Source organism: Mus caroli, unplaced genomic scaffold (assembly GCF_978045245.1).
Source record: "Mus caroli unplaced genomic scaffold, Mus_caroli_1 scaffold_15, whole genome shotgun sequence".
NCBI classification, from domain to species: domain Eukaryota; kingdom Metazoa; phylum Chordata; class Mammalia; order Rodentia; family Muridae; genus Mus; species Mus caroli.
In genome coordinates, this window is record NW_028227270.1 from 2020625 (window position 1) to 2035001 (window position 14377).

Consider the following 14377-nt stretch of genomic DNA (forward strand, 5'->3'; position numbering starts at 1 on the left):
GTTGCACAGTGTGGGAAGTCTGCATAGAATTTCCGGTTCTCCATCTTTGTCTCTGTCCTCTTACGAGTGTTCTAAGCACAGCTCTGTTTGTAGTGGGGAGAGTAGGTCAATCCACGCATAGCTTTTTTGGTTAGAAGTGAATAGTTCAGTCCATTGTTGTTGTTGTTGTTGTTTTCTCCCTAAGTTATTTTTAATTTTTCTGGTAATAAATATCAAACCATGTTCTCAAAGCAAGAATTGGCTGTGATCATTCAGGAATACTTTACTTTTATTTTCTAAACATAAATAGTCTGTCAGGTTGGAGAGACGACACAAGTAAGTGTATAAAGACCAGAGTTCCAATCTCCTGCGCTCATGTGAAGAGAAAGCCTGGTAGCATCTGTAACTCCAGTGATGCTGGGGAGGAGACAAGGGGATTCCCAGAGCCTCCTGGTCAGGCAGCCTTGCCAGTCAGTAAGCTCCAGGTTCAGTGAATGACCCTGTCTAAAATAACAACAACAACAACAACAACAAGGAAAACATTAAACATTGACCTCTGACTTCTACATGCAAGCATGTGCAGCCCCCCCCACCTCCATGTGTACACACAAGCACATACACGAGCATAGACCACACACACACACAAACATACACACACACACACACACACACACACAGAAACATGTAAATAAGAAAAAGGTTAGGTGACTTTTGCTAGAGATGAAATAAAACATGACAGAAAATAAAACTAATCTCTGATCTCTCAGGTTAGCTAGACACACTGTTGACAGTGCCGATCCTTTCCCTCCAGCCTTTGTTTAGTATGGTTTTGCAGTGAAGATGTTAAGCATTTTCCCACCACTCAGTACTGTGGAAGTGTTTGATGCAACCTACTGACTGGACCTCTGTCAGATTGTCTTAATGATTCTGCAGAGCTTTCTTTTCACATCCGTATCTTTAGCTCTGAACCCCAAATTGAATTTACTTCTGCCTTTTTTGTCAGCTTTAAACCAATACTCTGAGATCATCTTCTGCTGAGTGTCTCTATCTGCATTTTGGTGCACTTCTCCAAAGTAATGAGGGTTTTAAAAGTGAAACTGATATGGGGGAGGGATGAGTCCTGGAACTTAGCTTTGCCAATGTACGCACACCCAACAAACTGCTTTCTTGAAGGATTTTGCTGTTCATAATCTCATTGCGATTGTTCAGTTAATTTTTTTTCATTTCAATATGGAGTATACTAATTATTTACTAGCATATGTAAACTGTATATTTTACATGTGCATATAATATATTTAGATCATATTCACTTTATTACCCACTCTTAGCCCTGTATCATCTGTTTAGCCCACCTCCATCTCTATTCTTGTATTGCTTTTGACTCGTAGTTTGAGAAGCCAAAAGAGTCTCACTTTTTATACTCATGGTTTTCTAATTCTCCTGGAGTAAACATCTCCTCCTCCTTCTTCTGTTACTGGTCTTTGAATTAATCATGTGCTTATATTGTCAGTTGTCTATTAAGATCTTTTAAGGGCTGGAGAGATGGCTCAGAGATTAAGAGCACTGACTGCTGTTCCAGAAGTCCTGAGTTCAATTCCTAGCAACCCCATGGTGGCTCACAACCATCTGTAATGAAATCTGGTGTGTCTGAAGACAGCTACAGTGTACTCAAATACATCCAGTAAAATAAGATCTTTTAAAAATGAATCAGTGCCATTTTCTTAAAATTTACTTTTTAGTTATTACTTACTTGAGTGTGTTTGTGTCTGTGTAGAAGGGGGCCATTGGACCCCTTCTGAGCTGGAGTTACAGGCAGTTGTCAGCTGCCTGACGTGGATACTGAGACTCAAACTCAGGTCCTCTGCAAGGGCAGTATGGGCTCTGTGAGTATTGAGCCATCTCTCCAGCCCTCCCTTAAGATCTTAATATTTTGTTTTTAAATTTAATTTTTGTGAATTAAAAATATTTTTTCATTCATTTTCTTTTTGCTTCCCCCAAAGATTTATTTATTTGAGACACAATCTCACTGTATATGCATTGCTGACCTGCAACTCTCTATGTGGACCAGTCTGGCCTTTAAAAAAATGAGTGTGTGTGTGTGTCTTTCTGTCTCTGTGTGTCTGTGTGTGTGTCTGTGTGATTGTGTCTCGCTGTGTGTATATGTATCTGTGTGTATGTCCATGTATTTGTGTGTTTGTGTATGTCTGTGTGTGTGTATTTGTGTATTTGTGTGTGTATGTCTGTGTGTGTGTATTTCTGTATTTGTGTATGTATCTGTCTGTTTCTGTGTCCATGTGTTTGTGTGTGTGTGTGTATGTGTTGTTTACAGGCATCTAGATGCTTTTAGAGTCCAGAAGAGGGAGTTGGCTCCCCAGGAGTTGGAATTATTTAAGTCGGCTGATGTTTCTTTTGTAATTTTCCTTATTGTTTTAAATTTAGGAAATCCCGTTTTAAGTCCACAGACCAGAGGGGGATTGCCAAGGGTTTTGCTTCCCTTTTTTCTTCTATGTCAGTTCTCTTAGGATTTATTATGATCTACCTGGACCTTAGTTAAAAATATGATGTTCAGTTTTGAATAGAAAACATTCCCCCAAACCTAACAAAACCATTTACTGCCCCTTCCTTCTGTCCTTTGTTTTTCAGTACTGTGTTTATTGTGCAGTTGCATTTTTATCATATTAGGCTGTTAGACTAAGATACGATGTTGAAATCGCCTTCCCATTCTTTCTCCCTCTTGACCTATTCTTTTGAGGATCTGCTCATTTGGAACTCTCTCCACTATCCTGCTTCTCTTTTGGCTATATCTTTCCCCCTTCTGTTTTCAATCTTTATTTTTGATGTTTCCAGAATTAAAAAAAAAATCCTAATTCCCATGTGAGTGTTAGCAGGCGGCTGCCCTGTTCTCTCCCTCATTGTCTTCTCTGGAGCCCTTACTGAGATGTCTTCATTGTTAAATTAGGACATTTGGGAGATAAGCAAGAGCACAGAGAAGAAAATAATTAATCTCATCACTTAAATATACTCTGATGATGTTGGCAAATGCTATATGATAGAACAACTCTATTACACATTATATAGTATATGGGATATCTTACGTATGCATATATAAAGTGGGCATGTGTATTTTTTTTTTTAAGATTTATTTATTTATCATATGTAAGTACATTGTAGCTGTCTTCAGACACTCCAGAAGAGGGAGTCAGATCTCATTACGGATGGTTGTGAGCCACCATGTGGTTGCTGGGATTTGAACTTTGGACCTTCGGAAGAGCAGTCGGGTGCTCTTACCCACTGAGCCATCTCACCAGCCCCCGGGCATATGTATTTTAAACACACATATTCTGTTATATGCTTTAAAATTGCATTTTAATTCTTTTAAGTGTATGTGTGTTTTGGGGGTAGGGAGTGTTTGAGTCAAGTGGAAGTCAGGGGACGACTTGTGGGAGTCAGTTGTCTCCTATGCATGAGTCCCAGGGATCAAACTCGGCTGGTCAGATTTGGTGGCAAATGCTCTTACCCACTGAGCCATCTCACCAGCTCTGCCTCATGCTTTTGGCTTGCAATTATTTCTTGTCTCTTGGTTTGTTTGCTTGTGTGGTGCTGGAGGTTGAAACTATGGCCCCAGGCACGCTAAACAGAGAGCTGGCCTTTTTATATTTCTAGCCCATATTTTACGTTTTTAAATATTCCTCTGCTGTTCAACTGTAACTTGTAGTTTTGAGGGGAGGAGGATGCGATTTGAGAGGGGTTCTCACGTAGCTTAGGCTGGCCTTGAATTCACTATGTAGCTAGCGCTAGCCTTGAACTTCTGATTGTGTTGCCCCTGGTGTATGAATATTATATTACAGGCATGTGTCCCCGTACCTGGCGAGGTTTTCCAATGGTTCTGATGACACCCTATGGTCCTTACCCTAAGTTAGGGTCTGAAATAATATGCCATTGTCTTAAAAATGATTGAATTTCAGAACAATAATAAAAACCAAACCACCTAAATTATATCAAGACACTAATGTGCATAGGTGCTTTTCAAGGCAGTATCAGCTGCTGCCAAATCTAATATGTAAAAGTTGAATAAATAAAATTAGAGAAAATGGATTGTACCCCTCATGTTTTCTAAGGAGCCTGAAATCTTAGGCTCCATGATGTCTTGTACAGTGGTAGCTTTCAAGTTCTTTGAAGATAAAAAAGAATCTAGCGTTACTATGGCAGAACAAATGAGTTAGATGCCGAATAAAAATTTGGCATCGACAGTCACAGTTTCTGTTTAGTCAGAAGCCAGAGAGGGTCATCCTGCATCTGAAACGATTGTTTTTTAGGCCTATAGGCCCAGGTCCGGAGACTGTAAATAAGACTGGAGTTAAAGCTGTACAGGGGGGTGGCCCATTTAAACCGCAGCTCTGGACAGAAGGGTGGGGTGGTGATGACAGGGCACATCTGGAAAGCACCAGCAAGTGTTTTAGGCCTGCCTTCCTTCTGGGGAGCTGAGAAGTGTGGGCTTTCTTATGGAAAGGGTCCTGGATGTTCATATGGTTTTCCTTCTCAGGTTCTCAAGGCTCAGGGAAACAGTCAAGGTGCCGTTGTTTACTACTTGGGGAAAGAAGGGGAAGGGAGCGCTGCCAAGGAGCTTGGAAAATTACTGTGGCTAACCAGAACGTCAGGCCTTGGTGGGGGGGGGTGCCTCTTGACTCTTGTTCGTTTATGGAGACTCAGAAAGGAGAACCATGTCCTTTAAGGGGTCCTCTGGAAGCCAGTCCAGTGTTGCTGAAGTGGATGGCCCAGAAGGGGGAGCAGTGAGTGGGCAGGGTTAGAAAGTACCATCCACCCAGGAGAGAAAGCCTTCAGGAGTAAGGGCTTGGACTCATTTTGGACTTCTTGTTTGAAGTTTATACCAAAAAGATTGAGGTAACCCCCAAAACACCCACATATATCTTCATAATTGTTTTCCTGAAGACTACAAGTAAATGTTATTTTTCCTTTTGGGATGTACCTCAGTTAAGTGTTTTTAGAATGAGATGATTTTAATACAAATGTAGTATTTAATTGATGTCAGTGTATAAAACTGCATTTTTTTTTTTTTTACTAAAAACACGTAAACATAAAATTGAAAATTAAAAAAAGAGGGGCAGAAATGTTGGTGCCCTGTTTCCGTTCTACCAATCTTGCAAGTCTGTTTCTCTTCTGGTTCTGGTATTTGTTGTGATATCTATATATCCATATCTATCTATCTATCTATCTATCTATCTATCTATCTATCTATCTATCTGTCTGCCTCTATTCTGTGGTTCTCAGCCTTCCTAATCCCGTGACCCTTTAATACAGTTCCTTACGTTGTGGTGACTCCTGGCCATACAGTTACTTTTGTTGCTGCCTCAGAACTGAAATTTGGCGACTGTTATGAATCACAATGTAAATATCTAATATGCAGACTATCTGATATGTGATCCCTGTGACAGGGTTTGTTTAACCTCCAAAGGGGTCATGACCCAAAGGGTAAGAACTGCTGCCATATAGGAGCTAGATAGAAAGTCTTCCAAAACACATTATGAAATTAAACTGTGAACTATCGCATGAGCAGAATGTGTCTCGTGAGAACAGGGGACGTTGCTGTTTGCCTACTTCTGCACTCCCAGCACCGGGTATAGATAGGGTTGTTTTCATAGGCAGAGGATCAATAGTTGGGAATAAAAGTACAGGCATCCTTCCCATCTCTTTGGAACTATACAGTGCCATAGTGTTTACTTCATGCCACTTTCTGGTCTCTCCTAGTTGCTATCCTGTGTTACATTAAGGTGGGTAATGAGTTGGAAAAACTGGTGACATTTGCGCAGAGGAATGGAAATATTCTATTTCATAATTCATAAATGAGTCCTGAATGTACTCTTGACATGTATGACCTTTGTGAATTGTTCAGCTTGGTTGAACATAGTTTCCACAATGGCTTATTTTACGTCTTCCTTTTGAACAAGGAAAATCTCTCGGTAAGTGGTCCAAGATGTAAGCCAGCTGGGAAGAGCATGGCTGAGATTACTCCGGCCAAGCATGTGGTGAGGTTTGCTCGCCAGCTGAATGGTGTCCTCTCTGCAGCCCACACATACATCCTTCCCCAAACAGAATGGCCGGCTCACTTGTGCCCTAGTCTTCGGAGGATCTCGTAAAGAATTGAATTTTCACATAATCAGACCTTGAATGCCCAGGCACCACTGTAGCCATCCCTAGAGACTACTGTTGCCATTAGAAAAATATACTAATTTGTACTTTTTTCTTTTTTAATTTGATCAGGTAAGAAAGCTCCTGTTTTATTTAGTAAAGAAATGATCGAGTCCATGAAGGAAGGGTCAGTTGTTGTGGATTTAGCTGCTGAGGCTGGAGGAAACTTTGAAACGACTAAGCCGGGAGAACTTTACATTCATAAGGTATAGCAAGAAACCATCTTCTGCCTCTGTATTCTGATATTTAGTGAAAAGAATATTTTTGCTAGTCCTTTGAGGGTTCAATGCACACATACAACTTAATGAATCATATTGACTCTACAGTCAGTCCCCCTAGTGCTTCTCAGGACCTTGTCCCATTCCCCAGTTGAAGGTTTCCCTCCTCCTTTAAAATGTCTTTTTCAGTTCTGGGAATCACACCCAGGGTCTCTTGCATTCTAGGCAAGTATTCTTCCACAGAGCTGCACCCCGAATCCTCATAAGGGCTGTATATTCCTTTAAGTATTTAGAAAAATTGAAGTCTGAAAGTTAAAAAAAACAAAACAAAAACATGAAGACTTGGAAAAAGATTTAAAAAATGGGAATAAGTAAAGCTCATTTAAAAGTGTGTGTTTATGTTTATAAGTATATATGTGTATATACCTACAAAGATAGGTGCTCTCTAAACAGAGCCTCAGCTATGCACGAGGACTGTTCTGGAGGGAATGGAAGTGTAGGGAATTAACCTTTGTGACAATGTGCTTTTTCATTTAGGGAATCACTCATATTGGCTACACAGACCTTCCCAGTCGGATGGCCACCCAAGCGAGCACTCTCTATTCCAACAACATCACTAAGCTCCTGAAGGCCATCAGCCCCGACAAGGACAATTTCCACTTTGAAGTGAAGGATGACTTTGACTTTGGTACAATGAGTCACGTCATTCGGGGGACCGTGGTGATGAAGGTAGAGGTCCCCTTCTTCCTGTGACCCTGGACTTAGGACTTCTGTCCTTGAAGAATTCCATTATGGAATAGAGATGTGTTTGAATAAAGTATTGGCATGCCAGTGGAAATTGTGTTAAAATGGAGAATGTCTTCAGGAAAACCAGGGGCAGAAATTTAATAAAGTAAAAAGGAATTGTTCTCCCCATGTACATACTTTTCAGGGTTTGAACAGTATTCTTCTATATGTGTCCCAGACATACAAAAATTACATGTGTGCAGCACAAACATTATTCACTTATATACCCATTTTGTAAATTATATGAATTTATATACATTAAAATTATAGTTACAGTTTTTTTTTCAGCATGCACTCTCTTCTGTAAGTCATTTTGAAAGGCTAATTTGACTTTAAAAAACATTATTTCCTAATATTGGTTAGGATGGCAAAGTGATTTTCCCAGCTCCCACACCAAAAAATATTCCCGAAGAAGCCCCAGTCAAACCGAAGACCGTGGCTGAGCTGGAAGCCGAGAAAGCAGGCACTGTCTCCATGTACACAAAGACACTGACGACAGCATCTGTGTACTCGGCAGGTGAGGCTCACATTTATTAAGACTTAGCACTTGCTGAGTTTTGTCTGTAGCATGTTAATTGTCACATTATATAATTGGAATACTGTTGTTACTCTTTGGATTGTATTGCATAGGACCTGACAGGTCTGACCTTACCACATGTTACCTGTCCCTCCTCTGTGGACTTGGGCACCACAATGGTTACCCAAAAGAACTCAGGCACTGTGTTAAGTACTGGAGTGAAGGCATGGAATAACACATAGAGTATTGATACATTTTACAGGAAACATCTTCTGTATAGTCACCAATATTACCTGTATCAAAGCTATTGAGTAACAGTGAGTGTCAGGGTATGCTGGTGTTCAATGTAGGTAAACCTGTTTAAGGTCTTTTTGTACTTTGTAAACCACTGGCTGTGGCTATTATATAATTGGATAAGACCGAATGCTCATTTGAATTATAAGTAGTATAAGGTACAGGCTAGCCTTGCATTTTAGACTAACATTCTAAGTTATCTACTAAAGAAGTTTAATATTGCAACTTGGATTTCTTTCATTGTAACTGCCCACAAGTTTTTTTTAGATTCATCTTTGTGAAATCAATGAAGAATTTCTGTAAAATAGTGAGACATATTCGTTCTGGCTGTGTATTGCCGAAATGTGGGTATTTGATTGGAAATTGCTTTCCTCCTCATAGAAGGAATTAAAGATGCTTAGATCTGCTTAGTGTCAAAGCAAAAACAAAGCAACAGCAAACTATAACGAATTAAGGGAGCAGCAGCAGGCACACAGGATTCTTGTAGGCTCAGCATTCCCTGAATTCCCATGTGAGCCCAGATGTTTTAAAGCCAAATGTGTAACTCTCCTTGAATAAAGAGCAAGGCTCAGCAAGATGTCTGCAGAGCTGCTGCTGGTGCGCGTGTGAGTAGACAGGGTAGTGTCCCTACTTGCACTCGATTGTTAAAAAAAAAGAAAGAAAGAAAGAAAGAAAGAAATAGAATGGTTGCATTGTTCATGGGTGTTTCCTAGGCAGGACTTCGAGTTTCCATTTCTCTTTGAGATGCAGAAGAAAAGGGTACAGGGCATATGTGGCAATTTATTTTTCTAGGTTTCTGTCATACTTATGGAGGCAAGGGATTTCTGCTAGATAATTAAAGAGTTGGTAAGAAAACCTTCCTACACGTTATATCCTCTGTGTCTTTGCTCAACATGGGGCACTGTGCATTTTGCTGAGTGAGTGCTTTTCTCATCATAAGGTCAGAATCGAGGCTAGCATTTAATGAGCACCAGGCATTCTGCTCCATGCTTCATATACCTTAGCTCATTTATGCCATAGAAACACTCAGTAGTGAGGGAATACTATTATATTCTTTTTAAAAAGATCAAGGCACAGAGGGTTAATAATATTATGGATGAGGACACTGACAGAGAGGTGCACAGCATGTCTACGAACAGGCTGCTGGCAAGCAGCGGAATAAGGCCTTGAATTACTCAATCTGACTTAACAAAGTCTGACTAGCCATAACCCTATATAATAGAGTGTCTTCTCATTGACTGGAAAGCCAGAACATGTATCTGGCTCTTCTCCAGAGGTTCGACAAAGCCATGTGTTACAACATTTGAAATACTAACTGTGAGTAGGAACATCTACATTAAGAAGAGTCAGCTTGCTGGGTGGCAGTGGGACATACCTTCAGTCCCAGCACTGGGGAGGCAGAGGCAGGTAGATATCTGAATTCAAGCCTAGCATGGTCTACATGGTGAGTTCCAGGACAGCCAGTGCTGTCTTGAAAAACAAACAAACAAACAAACAAACAAACAAACAAACAAAGTCACCTTAAAGTAAAATGAATGTCATTTCGTAGCTGTTCATTCAGCTTTGCCATTGATAAGGTATTAGATACTGCCAAGAAACCAAGTCCTCTTATTCAGGAAAGAACACTTCCAGCTCCCCTCATAGCCCAATGTTTCTGTTTTTTTACTGACCACTAGGTAACCCTTTCTTCTGTTGCAGAACAGCCATCCACATGTTTGTTATTAAGGAAGGCGATAATTAAAGATGTATGTTCAGAGCGGCCTGTTTGTATTCTGCACATTCTTAATTTAATTTGTAGTTTTTTTTTCTCCCCCCTTTCCTTTGTAAAACTCTGTTTGCTGACTTGGTGTTGAGGCTGGAGCTGACTGCCCTGGCCAGCAGTCCAGTCCAGATTCAGGAGCAATTGCAACATTTCTGTCCGGGGCTGGGTGGGTGGAAGCCATATGTTTTGGGGAGGTGCTGGAGTGAATGAAATCCTTCCTAGTCTTTGAAACCTCTCTTTCTCAGCTACAACTGAGAGTGACATGAAGTTGGCCTCATAAAAGTTCTGTCTTGTAAAGGTTATATCCCGCCTGAGTAGAGAGCACGCTGGAGCTCTTCTGTAGGCCTGTAATTCTGGAATAAAAACACTCATAGAAACCCATGTGATGCTGTCAGTAAACGCTAAAAACAGAGATGAGGACAAAGTTAGGCATGGGGAAATAAGCCTGTTGTTAAGAAGGCAACTCATAAATATTCCTGGATCTTTGCATTTTGCTTTGGAGGAGTGGTCAGAAAGGTAGTTTTTTTTTTTTTTTTTTTGTCTATTATCTCCCTTGCATTGTAATGGTTAGGTGTCTTAAAGGTCTGCTCATTATTGGCAGGGGAACAGAATTTAAAACACTATTCTTTAGTGTGTGTATGTGTACGGGCATGTATTTTTAATTTTCCTGAGGTCATCTCAGGACATCTTATTCTCTCTCTCTCTTCCTCTAGGTCTCACTGGGATGTTAGGTTTGGGCATCGTGGCCCCCAATGTAGCCTTTTCTCAGATGGTGACCACTTTTGGTCTAGCCGGCATTATTGGCTACCACACTGTTTGGGGAGTGACCCCTGCTCTCCACTCACCGCTGATGTCTGTGACCAATGCCATCTCAGGTTTGTCTTTATCTTCTTTCTACCTCTTAGCCCATCATGGTCTTTTCAGCTCTAGGAGTGGTTTCTAAGGCCTTTATAAAGTTCAGTTTTAAATCATGAACTCCTGGTGTCTACAGCAGTGACTGTAGTGACTTGGGGACTGCCAGGGGTGAGCGGGCTTGTCAAGGAGGGTGTCATAGAATGTGTCGGTCCTTCCTGCACCCCCGTTTCCAACAGTGTGGGCCCATTAATATTGCTTTCAATTATCATGTACTTTAAGGAAGGGATTCTACTGATGAAATTTAAAACCAGAGAGTGTTTCACAGAATGAGTTACAACAACCTTTGGAATCTCTTCCTAGAATCAAGTAAACATTGAATCTAGCAAGGCTAGAGTCGGCTGCATATGGCTTTGGTTGACCTAAGATGGTTAGGGGTAAGGGACCAGCTTGCCAGTGAATGGTACAAGGCATCTGTCTTTGGTGAGAGTTTGCATAGCAGTACATGTGACTGCAAGGGGTTGTTCTCTTTGATTTGTAGCAGTTCCCTCCATCATTAGATGTGAGGGAATGAGCCCCACCTAAGTAGCCAACAAGATCAAGAGCGTGCTTATCTCTTGGATTGTCCTAGGCGTGGCTCCTAGGATTTCTGCAGGGAGCACGTCCAGTTTCCAAATGTGCCGTATACAGGAAAGCTCAAATTGGTGGCAATCAGAACAATGTCTATAGACTGTGATTAGTTTCTTCCAGTTTGGTTACAAGGTATCTTTTACAGTCACATTTCCTTATAAGCCATGCTCTAGTGACTTTGCTGACTTGTCACTCCGAGAACACAGGCAGAAAGTTGAAGGTCAGACCCAAAGGAAGCAAGGTGTATTAACCTTTCCCCACGATAGTACTTCAAGTAAGAAAGATGCACAGGAGCGTTGTCCAGGTTTTTGATCAGGGAGATTGAAGTCATAAGAAGGTTGCCTTGATTTTGGATATTGGATCCTGATATGACAAATGTTTTGGGTTTTCACATTGGATTTGGAGAGTTTACTGTATTTTTTTTTTTTTTTTTTTACCATGGTGATGTTTTGTTTCTAGGTTTGACTGCAGTTGGTGGGCTGGCGTTGATGGGAGGGCATTTATATCCCTCCACAACTTCTCAGAGTCTTGCTGCTCTTGCTACATTTATATCATCAGTCAACATTGCAGGTAGGAGGAGGGGCAGGAGGAGGAATAGCAGGAGAAGGAGGCGAGGGAGGAAGAGGAGGAGGAGGGGGAGAAAAAAGCCCAGACTGCTGTTTTTGACAAGGGCATAGGAAGCAAATACCAAGTTGTCTTAAATAGACTTTCTGAGTTTAAGCATTTAACTGTCCCTTTCAAAATGACTTCTTTCAGACCACAAATATTCCTTTTGAAGGAAAGTCAAATATCTTGCCTATCTGTAATGGTTAGGAACTGTACTGATAAAGAACCAATCCTTCCATACCCCCAGCCACACAGTAATGTTCTGCTAGAAGCTAACTGGGAAGTCATGGAATGCATAGTTTTGGATAACATTGACTTCCACTGTCACCATGACATTTGTAAATGAGTACAACTGCAGATAAGATTTTAGTTTATTGCCTTATCACAATGTTGTGTGTTCCTGAAAACTGAAAGGCTAGCACATCACTCATGTATGACACTCATCTGATGCTATTTTATAGCTTAAAATTCCTTACTGGGTCCAAGGTAACTGTTGACACAGTATGTGTTCTTTATCATTTGCAACAGAGTTTGATAAACAGAGTAACCTATCAGAGAAAAAAATGCTGACTTTTGACCCTTTGTATTTTCAAGCCTTTAAATGGCTATTTACTTTTAGTCATGCAGAAACAGTTGGCCCTACATTCTGATAGCAAGTTTTCTTCCTAACTGTAGCTAGGGTTCCCCATATACTTCATCCACCTTAAGGGAACTGGCTTTAATAATAGAGTGGCTTTTGCTTTTGAGGTTCAAACTGTTACTTGAAATAATAGTAGCACTTTGTAATACTTAGAGATAAAAGTATACTTAAAATAAATATGCTGTAGCAGATGGAAAAAAGTCATGCTGTCTGACGTGACACCTCTTGCCTGTTTGTGCTTCTCTTGCTTCGGTAAGGTGGTTTTCTGGTGACTCAGAGAATGTTGGACATGTTCAAGCGACCCACGGACCCTCCAGAATATAATTACCTGTATCTGCTCCCTGGAGGCACCTTCATAGGTGGATATTTAGCTGCTCTCTACGGTGGCTATAACATCGAAGAAGTAAGAGACTTCTACGAGTGTGTCTTTCTCCATTTTAGAATTTAGCAGAATTGAAAATATCGAGAGTACGCAACTCCATCACAAATCCAGTGGTGAACTGAAAACACCCTGTTCGAGACAGACCATCCCAGTGTCCTAAAGATGAGGCTTATTTTCTCGTTTTTAAGTTTTTCACTTGCAGAGAGAGCATTATTACCTTCCTTGTGTGCCCGGCCGGATTGTTGTAAGGACAACAATAATCAATTTGAAAATGCTTATTCTTCCATTCTGCACAAATGTATCACAATATCACAATCTCTGCTTGTTAACAAAAGACATTATGCAACACACTTAAGTGACAATATAGAATTTAACATTTTTTTTATGCTGTAGGGCAGTGGTTCTCAACCTTCCTAATGCTGTGACCCTCTAATACATTCCTCATTTTGTGGTGGCCCCCCTCAACCATGAAATTATTTTTATTGCTACTTCATAACTGTAATTTTGCTACTGTTATGAATCATAATGTAAATATCTCTGTTTTCTGATGGCCTTAGGTGACCCCAGTGGGTCATTTGACCCTAAAGGCGTCATGACCCTTAGGTTAAGAACCGCGGTTGTAGGGGGTAGGGAGATGGGCCAGTTGGTAAAGCTCATACTGTACAAGCTTGCAGACATACATTTGATCCACAAAACCTGTGTAAAAAACACTGAGTGTAGGACTGTAATCCTAGCACTGGGGCAAGCAGACCCCTGGGGTTTGATGGCCAGGAGGAATAGCTTACATGATCATCTTCAGGAAAGTGGAAAATGCTGTTTCAGAGAACAAGGTGGAATGGCACCCGAGAAGGGATACAGAGGTTGTCTTCTGCCCTGCACACGTAAACGAACATGCACACACACACACAGTTTTATGCTGTACATTAAGAAAAGAATAATCAGCCAGGCAGTGGTGGCACATGCCTTTAATCCCAGCACTTGGGAGGCAGAGACAGGCAGATTTCTGAGTTTCGAGGCCAGCCTGGTCTACAGAGTTAGTTCCAGGACAGCCAAGGCTACACAGAGAAACCCTGTCTCGAAAACTTAAAAAAAAAAAAAAAATCAGATTTGAACTTAGAAAGTTCCTAGGTGAAATATCAAATGAGCTGAGGCTTTTCTCTGAGTTATCCATATTTTACTCTGCTTTCCAGTGAATGCCACTGGATTGCAGCGTGTCTGACGGTAGAAGTAAAAACATCATGTCTTGCTTGGTTTCTTCTGTGCTCCCAGTGTGTAGGATTAGCAGAGTGTCAGGATGGGTTTTTTTGAGAAGAGATGAAGCTGCAAGTCTGATCTTATTTCTACTTACTGATCTTATTTCGGGGCAATTATGGAACCTCCCAACGCTTCACTTGTCCCTTTTATAGAGCGAGGACAGTGGATCTTTCTTCATGAGGCTTTCATGAGACTCTTAACGGCCTAAGTAAGGCATATACACAATTCATGGCACCAATGACATGGATTG

At 40.9% G+C, this 14377-nt stretch overlaps 1 protein-coding gene across 6 annotated transcripts in view; it reads left to right on the plus strand.

Annotated features, from left to right (window-relative positions):
• Positions 1 to 14377, plus strand: part of Nnt (nicotinamide nucleotide transhydrogenase) — a 108703-nt gene that overhangs the window by 57507 nt on the left and 36819 nt on the right. For all 6 annotated transcript variants that reach the window (XM_029468546.2, XM_029468545.1, XM_021181102.2 and 3 more), the window contains 6 exons: positions 6259 to 6392; positions 6942 to 7133; positions 7554 to 7707; positions 10477 to 10638; positions 11705 to 11815; positions 12749 to 12894. In XM_029468546.2, the coding sequence (XP_029324406.1) occupies positions 6259 to 6392; positions 6942 to 7133; positions 7554 to 7707; positions 10477 to 10638; positions 11705 to 11815; positions 12749 to 12894 (899 nt within the window). The remainder of the gene's footprint in view (positions 1 to 6258; positions 6393 to 6941; positions 7134 to 7553; positions 7708 to 10476; positions 10639 to 11704; positions 11816 to 12748; positions 12895 to 14377) is intronic.